The sequence below is a fragment of the Crinia signifera genome, chromosome 12, assembly GCF_055691185.1.
Source record: "Crinia signifera chromosome 12, ASM5569118v1, whole genome shotgun sequence".
Classification (NCBI taxonomy): domain Eukaryota; kingdom Metazoa; phylum Chordata; class Amphibia; order Anura; family Myobatrachidae; genus Crinia; species Crinia signifera.
In genome coordinates, this window is record NC_139228.1 from 42,854,725 (window position 1) to 42,867,244 (window position 12,520).

A 12,520-nucleotide genomic window follows, 5' to 3' on the forward strand; every position below is an offset into this window, starting at 1 on the left:
TGACCTTGAGGAATATGTCCTTGTAGGTGACTCCAGATGTAGTAGCAGGTGGTGGTTTCCCTTTGGTATGTCCAGTATGTCCAAATAATTGGGCCGGTGAGGGTGAAGAGAGCTGGTCCAAGTAGAGATCTTGTTAGGTTCCCAAATAAAGGCTGTGGCGCACTTGGCCTGACGCGTTTCGTCGTCCACAGACAACTTTTTCAAAGGTATATGATACAGTATAGTATATATAGTTATACCGTTGAAAAAGTTGTCTGTGGACGACGAAACGCGTCAGGCAAGTGCGCCACAGCCTTTATTTGGGAACCTAACAAGATCTGGACCTATTCATCAAAAATTTACTCCAGCAGGTTTATGGACACCCGCCATTACCAGTTTCATTATATGTGGGAGATCGAGATATTCATCTCAGGAGAGCATATCTAGGAACAAGTGAGATATTTTCCAACTGCAAACATGCTATTATATGTTCCCCAATAGGCTGTGCACTTTATTATTATATCATGTTATGATGATTGCAATTGCTTTTTTATACTATTTTAATTATACCTTTTAGTAAATAAAATAATTGTTATACCCAATTGGTCAAATTCTATTTTTGTGTTAGCGCTCCACCACCTGTCTGTTTCTATACTCCCAGAAATCAGCTGCTTTCCTGTCAATCACCTTGAGAACTGCCAGTGATTATTGCAAGACAGTCTCGTGTATGCGTACTTGGGGCCGTACGCATGTGCAGTCTATCGATAATCGCCTGGCCATGCGATCAGGTCTGAATTAAGGGAGTGATTCTGGTTGGTTTGCAAAAGCAAACTCCTTCTTTAATGGACAAACCATGTGCACTGCAGGTGGGGCAGATGTAACATGTGCAGAGAGTTAGATTTGGGTGGGGTGTGTTCAGGGGAAGCGCTATCCGCTGCCATATAACGCACGGGGATATCGCATATTCCCCTGATCGCCGGGTCATAAATCTACCCCTTTGTACCTAATGGAAAGGGTCATGTTGGAGGGTATGTAATGGATGGTATGAGACTATGAGTTATTACACACAACAAAGTAACTATGGGTGATATTTAGGACAGTTAATGTACCTTTCTTTTCATTAATTGTCCACTTCTCGTCGTTATCAAGGTGCAAGTCTCCGTCTATGGCCTTCTTGCTTTTGCTGAATGGTGGCATAAAGGCATGACCAAGAACACGGCCTGGGCCATCAAAGGCATTATTCTGACCATCATTATGCCGACCAGACACAAAGAAGATGTCAATGTCAGCAGTTTGGTTAACAGCCACCTCCTGAAATTTAATGAGTGAAACCGCCTCCCAGACCTGTAAATAGGCAGTAATAAGAATTATGTACATTTCAAAGATTGTATTAAATGTTGTGATTTTACGTGATGCCCACCTGGGGTCCCTGTCCCCATGGAGCTCACCCTGTATGGGACTCTGGTCACATTGCAGTACACTGTCACCGACAGTCCATGCCAGCACTGCTGATGGAGTGTGGGTGCCATACAGGCTTGGCAGCCACAAGAGTATCATCAAGCTGTACTGCAAAGTGATAGCGGGTGGGCAGTGGGGGCCACAGTGTGATGCATGATTAAGTACAGGGGGAATGTGGGTCTCTTGAGGCAGTGTGGACCCCTGTTGCAACCACACTCTCTGAACCCCCTGTAGCTACACGAATTGTTGACAGTCAACACTAGAATGTGGCCAATTTATAATTTTTAGATTATCAACATCAGAAATGTTGACAGCTGGAAAATGTCAACATATGAAATGTCGGCATTAGTTTTTAAGCATAAATTAACAATAAAAGCATTCTCAGGTTGACATGATGAAGACATATTGTACCAGACCCCTTTCGTCAATCACAATTAGAGATGTGCAGGTTTGGATTTACCCGGAAGCCAAAACGGGATCTTATTGGCTGTGACAGCCGATAGCCAATAAGAAAATCCGGGTAAATCCGAACCTGCACATCTCTAATCACAATGACTACCATACTGTGTTAAATCACAGCATGTAACTAATGCATTCATTTTTAAGGCCAAATGGTTCTGATTCCACTGTACTATAGAAAAATGACATCACGGAAGCCTGTACTTCTACACCTGGCCTGGCAGCTTCCTAGGGCAGATATAAACAGCAAGTACAGTATTCCTGATGTCTGCTCGACCATTTATATGTAAATGGGGCATGTTTTGGCATGTTTAGATCCAATTCCGATCCCATGCACGTCCCCCCAGTCGTTTGATTGTTTTGCAGATCCTACCTGCTGCAGTTAGGATTTGAAAATGATCCCTGTAACTGGTACAAATCGGATCGGAATTGGATTGGATGCAGATCGTGTGCTCCAGCAGATCGTGCGACCATCGTAGGGTCGTCTCACAATCTTCTCACGATCACGTTCGTTCTGGTGTGTACCCTACATAAGAACAATGCACTAAAATTCTAGTAGTATCTGATACTTTTATCATGTTATCTCTGTTGACATTTATTTATCTATACTATAACTGGCAGCTACATGTACTACCACTGTGCCTATAGAATCACAAGACTGAACCAAAATGACCATACTGTTACATTATTCTAAATTGTTTTCAACAAGGGGTTTTAAAAAATATTGGTCCTTTTCAGAGATGTACGCAATGCCAATATGCAGCCGAACGTCACGGTCACACCACGCACATTCCAGTCCCATATGCAGAAAACATGGCGCCACTGTCTCAGTTCCTGCAGCCGTTCGGTATGGCAATAGGGATAATTAAGTGGTCGATAATGGAAGACTCTGCAGGCACCGCAGCATATTGTACACAGTTACTTAGATCTGTGAAGCCGCCGGAGGGTATCTCAGAATAATTTCCAGGAGACTGCAGCATATTTTCGCACACCCGCTGCTTACGGGATTTCAACTGCTAATGCATGAGCATACATCTCTGAATCAGGCCCTTTCTGCTTTATAAAGACTTCCTCAAATATATGAAACCAGTATACAGATTTTTGTTACCAGTGCCTGGCCAATGGGCAGCAGAGTGGCATTATGGTTAGTATTGATTCTACATAGCAATGTGGCCATAGGTTATCTGTTTGGAGACTGTACGTGTTGTTGTATGGCATTTGTATATGTTTATATTGTAGGACTATCCTTTACATAGCTTATTAGTATATATACAGAAAATACCTTTAGGGCTTTAGATAACTCATCTCTGACGAATTTATCCGGCAGCTGCGCCGTAGTGTTAATGATTTTGTAGGTAAGGGTGTCTTTCTTCCACTTGGCTCCCACGTTGTAGGACATGCGCTGCTCATGCTTTCCGCAGCGAGGCAGCTTCATCGCTTCCGCCGTTTCTTCATCCAGTCTACCTGGAAAAATAAGATGAACTGGAGCCTTAGGAATAGATTTATTATCATGTTTTTTTTTTTATTGGAATAATGTATCAAAGGGAGTTTTTACACATTATTTTGGTATAACTTGAATGCATTAAAGGGCTTTTGGTGCAGTTCTCTTCTCAGGTGCTTCTGTCATAATGACAAAAATAATAAAATATAATAACATGGCCTTTAAACAGCAGCCTAGCAGGGCTCTCATGTAGTGGTGATTAACGTACTTCCCCCCAGAAAGTGTTATCCATTGACATGTGCCTAATGGAAAATTCACCATTGCTGTATCCAACCCAAACTGTAACCAACCTGCACTGTGTCCCGTTCTGTTTACTTCACTGTATCCAAGCCATACTGTATTCCTGACTGCAGGGCCACCATCAACGGGGTAGTTTGGGCACAGCTGTCCTGAGACCAGGCACTCTGATGGAGAGGGAAGGGCCAAAGCCACTATATCCGCCCACCACACCCTTCGCAGTCATGCCTGACTGCCTCCGCTGAACTGCCCCCATTAAAGCCCACTGCATCTAGATTCTAGAGTGCTTCTAGGCACAGGATTCTCAACACCTCTAGATGCTGGCGGCAATTTAAAATGCATCGTCATCTGGTGAGTCAATCAGAGCTTGCCTACCAGCAGCCGCTGATTGACCCCAGTGGCCAGCACAGCATCTGAGCCAGCAAGGTGGTGAGTGAGCACCAAAGGGGCATTATGTGTATTCAACACTACAGGGGGCATCCTAGGCATAAGTGGCACTACAGAGGGCATTCAAAGGAGGCTGGTTTGATTTATTTTTTGTGGAGTTGGGAAAGGGGTGGGGCTGTCTATTTTGTCAGTCCCGGCCCCCCAATTTCTAGTGGCAACCCTGCCAGACTGTAACTGACCCACAATGTATCATGAACTGTAACCTACCCACACTGTATCTGTCAGACCTTCAGGTATGGAACATTGTTTTTATGGTTGGGGAGAATTTGGTGAACTGCTCAACAAAAAGGCTGATTGGGCCTACATGAGGAAGGTGATAGGGGCATATCCCCATCTGCTGTTTCTATTTTACACATGATTTCAGTTAAAAAAAAAATTGTTGTTTGTTGGCTATGTGCAATAATATTCTGCATGCATTTCTTAGTAGAGGGATCCTCAAACTATTTTGCTCTGGGACCCCATCAGACAATAAAAATAATGACAGGACCCCAGCAAGTTACTGCAGAAGGTCATCACATCACCTGTGTAGTCAGCAGACAGCACATACATGGCAGCACTGTGGAGGCACAACATGATGGGAGGAGTCTAACATAACAGACAATTCAACAGAGTTTTCAGACTCCTTGAATCACTGACTGAAATGAGAAAAGTCATCAGCCTGATGGTCAGCAACATGGAGTCGCGACCCCATGCTGAGAAGGTCAGGGCCCACTTTGGGGTCAGGACCCACAGTTTGAGAACAGCTGTATTAGTAAATTTCTGTGTTCTATTGTTTTCTATTAAAAGTACCTGCGAGTTGGTTGGATTATTGCTAATTCATTACAAATTTGCAAAACAGAAATAGCTGGCGTGTGTTTGTGCCGCTGCTCTGTTGCTTAGCTTACCCAGCCTTTGGCCTATGTTGGTATACAATATTGTGAGTGGTAAGGTGGACAACATTGAGTGTAAATGACTGGAAATTAATGTTATTGAGGAAATACTACTATAGGAGAAAAAAAGGACCAAAATGATGTGGTTTTAGCTTTTGTTTTACATTTTTTGGGAAAAATATATTAAACTATTAAAAGAAAAAAACAAAGAGAAAAAAGAAAGTAACCTGACCGAATGGGCCTTTTTTTTCCGAAATACGGGACGCACCACAAAAAGGTAGAGTCCATTTTTAGAAAAAAATGGAAAATCCTTAAAGATGATCCTGTCATAGGAAGCATTATGCCAGAAAAACCCAGGTTCATTTATAGGTGTGCACCCTCCCTTAAAAATGCTCTGGTCACTAGAGCACTCAAAGAAAAATCCGTTAGCAGTGATAGAAATCGTGGATTTCATAGATGTGGTTCATGTCTAATGTGCAGAAGCACCAGTAGTGAACCTTACGAAAGGAAGATCACTAGTTTTGAAGTTAAAGGAAAAATCCACAAAATCCATGACTTCATCACTTGTCATTCCAGAAATGTGGTATATCTTTTAGAGTGCAAGTGTAACCAAATTTATATTGGTAAAACAACCAGGAACCTCAAACTTAGATCCGCAGAACACATCTATAATATAAGGAAAGGTCTGGCGACACATCCCTTGTCAGACCATTTTCTTAAAAACCATAATAAGTGTGAAAAAGGAATTAAAAGATTCATAGGAATACAACAAGTAAACACTTATTTGAAGAGTAGGGATCTGGAGTACAGGTTAGCCGAAAGTAAGATGAGGGGGATCTTCACTCTAGATACCCTATTCCCCAATGGTCACAATGTGGACTTTGAATTGAATTCTTAAACTATTTTTAATATGCTTGTATTCTCTATTAACTTTCCAATATTTTTCTAATTTTTTATGTATGAATCACGAAAAACGACATAAGAGGATCCCCACTGGCTTCGTGTCTCCTGGTATAGGGATGGACAATGCCGGAATGAAGTACGGCATAGCTGAAAGGTTTGGGAGACAGAAGTCAGGGAAACCTCCGTGTGTGCCCACAGTCAAGATGGCGCCAGAAAAGGAGTATCACCAGTAAGACTAAAGCCGAGACCGGAAGCCAAAAACCGGAAGCTATCTGTTATCTTCTAGTAAATTTCCCCCAAAGTGTTTTATTTGGGTGAACATCATCATAAAGAATAGTTTATGAAAATTGGTTTTCAGGGAATTAAATCTGATTGGACACCTGGTTATCACAAATTTAGCGACTAGATGCAATGCTTAATGCCTTAATTATTGCTGTTTCCATTAGTATTAATACATATTTATATATTTTTGTACTCAAATTATTTGTTTTTGATGCTTTGAGATTTTTATTTTTGTTGTTATTCATGTTTAAACTGGTTCAATTACTATGGATTTTGGAATGATAATACAATACATTCATAAATGTAAATGTTAAAAGTGTGTTTTCATGTCACAAAGTATAGCACACCGATTAGTAATCCTTACCAGTGACTATTAGTCCATTTTGTCTTTGGAACCATTCCAGTCCACTGATAAACTCCTCTGGCATTTCGTCCTCTGAGATAAATGGTGCGTCGGGAACAGCATAATCCGTAAAGTTCTCGTCAGGCAGATACCCAAATTCTATTAGATAGTCCTGGTGGGAAAATATGAACATGAGGCAGAAAACACAATATAAGTATGTCTGCAGTTAAATTGAGTTAATTCCAAAAAATGTATCAAAATCTATTACTGGTCTGTGAGTTCAGGATCTTTGAGGGGTTGTGTTAAGTGATGAGGGGGCCCATGTGCAGTTTCCACCCAGTCCTCTCCTCTCCAGGGCTGTAGACTCTGAGCACATGGGTTACCAGTAGATCCTAGTGCTATGCCAGAGTCTAGAGCAAATATAGAAGTCTTAGGGAAAATGGCCGCTGCTCCATTTTCCTGGTGATATTTAGCAGCTCTGCTGCTGCCAATACGGGACTCTGGAGAGGTATGTATAGAAGAAATGGGTGCATAGAACAGACTGATACACTTAGTAAACGAATCAATTGTAGTCCTGATCCCGAGATGTACTCACTTGCCGTCATAGAAATTTAGGGGGAAATTTACTAAGGGAAATTTGTAAAAAATTGGTGTATTTGTATCCAGAAATACACTTATTTTTGACATTTACTATCCCGAAAATACGGCAATTCGTATTCGTATTGATAGCACATCAATACGAAAAAGCCATATTTTTTGTCTAGTAAATGTCAAAAATAAGTGTATTTCTGGATACAAATACACCTATTTTTTTTACAAATTTCCTTTAGTAAATTTCCCCCTTAGTATCAGCAACTGTGAGAAAATGCACAAATGTTGCAGCCGCCGGGTTTTGTATTGAGGGACCACCTTGATATGCTGCTTGTGTACAAAGAGAGACATTGGATGCACATCGTCAATACTTATAATCATTCTTATATGACCCTATGTTCATTCAGCATATGACGCCAAAGCCAGTACAAAGGCGTATGAGATTGCAGTAGTGAAATGTAATATGCCCCCAAAATGATTGTGACATGTTTGCATTTGAGTTGCCATTACTCTGTTACTTCCCACAAATGCTCCCTGCCTGCCTGAGAGGTATCCGAATGGAGCCTTCTCATAGGGAATTGTGGAAAGCAGTCCAAAGTCTTCTACAGGGAAACATCAGCAAAAGGTGGCCACCACATGCAAGCCCCAGAATGCATTGCATACCAGTGTTTAGTGCCGATTGAAAATGTTTACTAGGTTTTGGCCACAATTTCCTTTTAGTACATCCCAGTGTTTATGTTTTCTTATATTATTCTGCTTAGAATTCAAACATTTACAGCTTTGGAAGACATTAGGCCGTATTCTGGTTCACTCTTGAAGGCAAATTCCTTGTCAATTGGACAAAACCATGTGCACTGCAGGGGGGGGGGGGGGCAGATGTAACAAGTGCAGAGAGAGTTAGATTTGGGTGACTTATTTTGTTTCTGTGCAGGGAAAATACTGACTGCTTTATTTCTACACTGCAATATAGATCTCACTATGAAGAAAAACCCCACCCAAATCTAACTCTCTGCACAAGTTACATCTGCCCCCCTGCAGTGTACATGGTTTTGTCCATTTGAGAAGGAATTTGCCTCTAAGAGTGAACCAGAATTAGGCCCATAATGTTTAGGGATGGACTGGCCAGTTGGATGCCAAGTAAATCCCCTTAATGTAGAGGGATTGGTATTATACAGTGAATAAGGAAGAAATTGTTGTTATTATTATAATAAATGTGGCATAACACAAAGGTAGCAAACATTTAATTGATAAATATGCTTAAGAGGACATTATTATTATTATTCAGATGGCATATACTAATACAGGGGCCAGGGGCGGAGACAGGCAGGGTTCCTAGGATGCACGTGCATGTGTGCCACTCATGCATCCCAGTCAGATGGAGTGATTTGGGCATTCTGGCGCGCCCCGGCGATGGCTGAGATGCGTTCCATCTGTAGTGGTTTCGACCTAACGCTTCTGGACCTAGTGACCGTATGTGAAGGATTGAGACACCCGCTATCAGCATCTATAGAGGCAGCATTATTGCCTGGTAAATCATTAGTCGCACCATCAAAACCTGCATCAGCCCTGTAACAGGTGCAGTTTCTCCATCGGAGTACGGCCCTCTATGTGAGTGGCTGTGTGTTCCTGTATGCATCCACTTTCAGTGACTCACCAATGGCACTCCAATAAGATGAAATATCTCCATGTGTCATTTTAACCAATTCCGTGATATCTCCCAGTCACCGTACAGGAACACCCTTTCATTACTGCTACCATGTGGTAAACCTAATAAGTTCCGACTTGCTGGAGGTCTGGGATTTCTTCTAATATTGGCATATTTTTAAGCGGTAATTATTTTCAAGGCTGGTTTTGTCTTGAGTAAGGATTGTGGCTTTAAAACTACAGCCATTATTGGACGAAATCCCGGGCTTCCGACAGCTTGGACCCTTTTACATTCACCACAATGTCTAAATAGCAGGGGGTTATCCAGTTAGAAAAACAACAGAAAAAAATGTGGCTGTGCGCTAGTTTACACGCTTAAAAAATAACCAATTAATTCTATTAATGACTCATCAATTTCTCTTAAAATATGGATCAATAAGACCCTCCACACTTATTAGATCTATTATATTGAGGGAACTCAAATCTGAGCAGCAGTCAAGCTGTGGGTACTCTACCTCAGCAAATGTAGTAAAAAGGAAATAGGGGGGAGGACTGCGCTGAGACTTGGGTCCCTCTATATGACAGATACACCTGTCGCAGAGTTTGAAGCAAGGTTTAGTTTAGGACCATATATGCACACTAGACTTGTTAAAATTAAATAATAATTTTAATCCTAAATCATAAAAAAATATATGTAAAAAAACAATACAACAAATTATATAAAATATACAAAAAAACAATACACCAAATAATATATACCGGTAAAAACTGCTAATTAGCAGGGTTAACTTAGAGCATGCATTTCAGAGTGTTAGAGATGTTTGTTTTAGTAACTGAGATAGAACTGGATTTTAGTTAATGTAACAGTCCCATGCAGTGGTTTAAGAATAGGGTTAGTAAACAATTTGATCATAGATGTAGGTATATTTATTTACCAACCCCTCACTTCAAGCAGTGGTGTTTTTCCTTTTTCCACACAATTGAGTGGGTATACAGGTGGCCACCTGAGTAGCAGGAAAGATGTTACCTCCTTAATGCTGATAGAGTTCTGTATCCATTTGGTGTTCAAGGCAGCCAAAGATGTTAAATGTCCACAAATGGGTATAAACGAAAACTGGTAGCAGGGAAATAATGGTCTCTAACGCGTTTCCCCGCCTCAGTCATGCTGCTTTCCCACTGCAGACCAGTTTAAAGTACTGGTAATCTTAAATGGTATTTAAAACGGTATTAGCATTCCCACTGCAGCAGATTACCGTTTTAAATACCATTTAAGTACCATTCCCATTGCAGTGAACCGTGTAAAATGTAGAGTGCCTAACCCCCCCAGTGTAAAGAGTGCCTAATCCCTCCCCCCCAGTGTAAAGTGTGCCTAATCCCTCCCCCCCAAGTGTAAAGAGTGCCTAACCCTCCCCGTACCTGCCCTGTGTCCCCACCTCCCCTCCCCTTGTACTTACCTGCACAGGGATGCAGGGCAGTGGGGAGGAAGCGGGGGTCCATGCAGGGTCCATGCGGGGTACAGGCAGTCCCAGTGCCTGATGAGAACTAGTAGTTCTCACTTTGCACATATGTAATGAGTGCACGTGCATACTAATGAGCCGCTCATTACATATGCGCAGATGTAATGAGCAGCTCTTTATTATGCATGTGCACTAATTACACATGCACAAAGTGAGAACTACTAGGTCTCATCAGGCACTGGGACTGCCTGGAGGCTAAATAACGTTTAAGAGGCATTCCCACTGCCTCTTAAACGTTATTTTAACGTGTAGGACTCTGCTTTAAAAACGGGTTGAAATACCATTTAACTTTAAACCATATTTCAACTCTGGGACTTTCCCACTGCAGCCTTAAAACGGTAAATTGCGCTGAAAATCTGCAATTTACCGTTTTTTAGCTGCAGTGGGAAAGGGGCATCAGTCGGCGGCTTCCTCAGAGAGTATAGTTCATGTCCTGTATTGGACGCTGTTTAAATACGGTGCAGTAACCCGCTATTTTGCGGGCTTCCAGCGGCACTTCCGCATCTTGGAGTCGGCTTGCGCTTCAAACCTCTCTTTGGATAATCTAAATTCATTGGAAGATCCCGTCACATGACCCGGAATTAGTCTCGCGATATTTCAGTGATTAACACTTTTTCTCAGCAGAGGTTGCGCTCCAAGCCTCAGTCTGAGTGGACGTTTCTAATTCGAGTTAATCGTCCAGCTGATAAACCAGAGTGTGCAGTTTTTCTGGGATTGTGTTTAATCTGTGTTTTTGATAGTTAAAAGGCTGTGTACACACCTAAAGTTTTATCTGTCAAATCTGTTTGGTGGGAATCACATGTCCATAAATCAATTGAGCCGGCTGACAGTGTCCCCCTCTTCTGGGGAAGAAGGGTGGTATGGGCATGGATCCATGAAATAGATCAAATATAAAAAGATATAGATTGTATGTTCTTTCACTATATATTTTAATTAGGGATGCCAATCCCAGGGTATTTTTTCAATCCCGGAGAGTCCGTTCCTATAAATACTATATATAATAATGAGAATGTAAATTTGTGGACAGTTTCCACCCTGGATGAAATAATGGCAATGGCCCTTTTTCAGATCTGATCGTAGATGTAACATGTGCAGAGAGAGTTAAATATGGGTGGGGTGTGTTGAAACTGAAATCTAAATTGCAGTGTAAAAATAATGCAGCCAGTATTTACCCTGCAGAGAAATCAAATAACTCACCCAAATCTAACTCTCTCTATACATGTTACATCTGCCCCACCTGCAGTGCACATGGTTTTACCCATTTTGAAAACAAAGTTATACTGCGATCAGATCTGAATAAGGGCCAATGTCCGCTGTATCGGTGTGGTCGGCCCCAAGCAGCTACAATTAACAGTGTATCCACCTGAGATGATTTGCAGAAGTAAGCAGACAAAATTATGCTAATCGCCTGTTCCATGATAACGTGAATGTCCAGAGGTGGTTAAGTGGCTGTCTCCACAAACCTCAAAGGAGTCCTGTTGTTTTGAGTCCCAAGGGGTTGGTTCAGGCCACAATCCTGAATTTTGTATAGCAGGGGATATCCGAACAGCTCCCTCTCCTACTCAGCATCCATCTATGCCCTCATATCTTCTCACTCATAATCATTCCTCTCTACCAACACCAACCCACCCAGCGGCATAACCAGGGCCGGATTTGTGCCTAGGCCCGTGAGGCACCGGCCTCAGGGCGGCACCAATTAAGGGCGGCAGGCAGGCTGACATTCTGTTAAATAGCAGCATGGCACAGAGGGTGGGCAGCGGTGAGTGACGAGCGCCGCAGACATGAATTATCATATGTCAGCGGCAGCGCCGCTCGTCACCCGCCCACCCACTCTGCCATGCACATTACATCACCGCTTAGTGGCTGGGTCCGATGGTCCCCCTGCGCGTCCAGAAATGGCTCAGGCTCACTGCTGCCGGCGCCCGCCCATTGGCTACTCTACACACACACAGTCTATTGGCTGCTGTGTATCCAGCTGAGCTGAGTGGCGCGCAGATCCTACCTGCATCTGAGGCTCAGTTAGTGTCACAGTGTGAGAGAGACTGACGGAGACACTGTGCTAATCACTGGACTAATAAGTGCCTCCCTCCCTCCGGGTCCTCCGTACAGTGAGCAGTCCAGAGTGCCTACAAAAATATTGAGGTGGGCTACACTCAAATTTTAATGAAATATATAAATAACAATGTATATACATATATGATTACATTAAAATAGGGGGGGCGGACACAAAAATGTTGTGCCTAGGGGCGGCCTGACCCCTAAATTCGCCCCTGGGCGTAACTATAATTTA

At 42.4% G+C, this 12,520-nt stretch overlaps 1 protein-coding gene across 1 annotated transcript in view; it reads right to left on the bottom strand.

Annotated features, from left to right (window-relative positions):
* LOC146050648 (matrix metalloproteinase-18-like) overlaps positions 1-12,520 on the bottom strand; it is a 37,512-nt gene that overhangs the window by 15,334 nt on the left and 9,658 nt on the right. The window contains exons 2-4 of the mRNA XM_083167764.1: positions 6,500-6,650; positions 3,179-3,360; positions 1,089-1,323 (exon numbers count right to left, since the gene is read on the bottom strand). Coding sequence (XP_083023890.1) covers positions 1,089-1,323; positions 3,179-3,360; positions 6,500-6,650 — 568 coding nt within the window. The remainder of the gene's footprint in view (positions 1-1,088; positions 1,324-3,178; positions 3,361-6,499; positions 6,651-12,520) is intronic.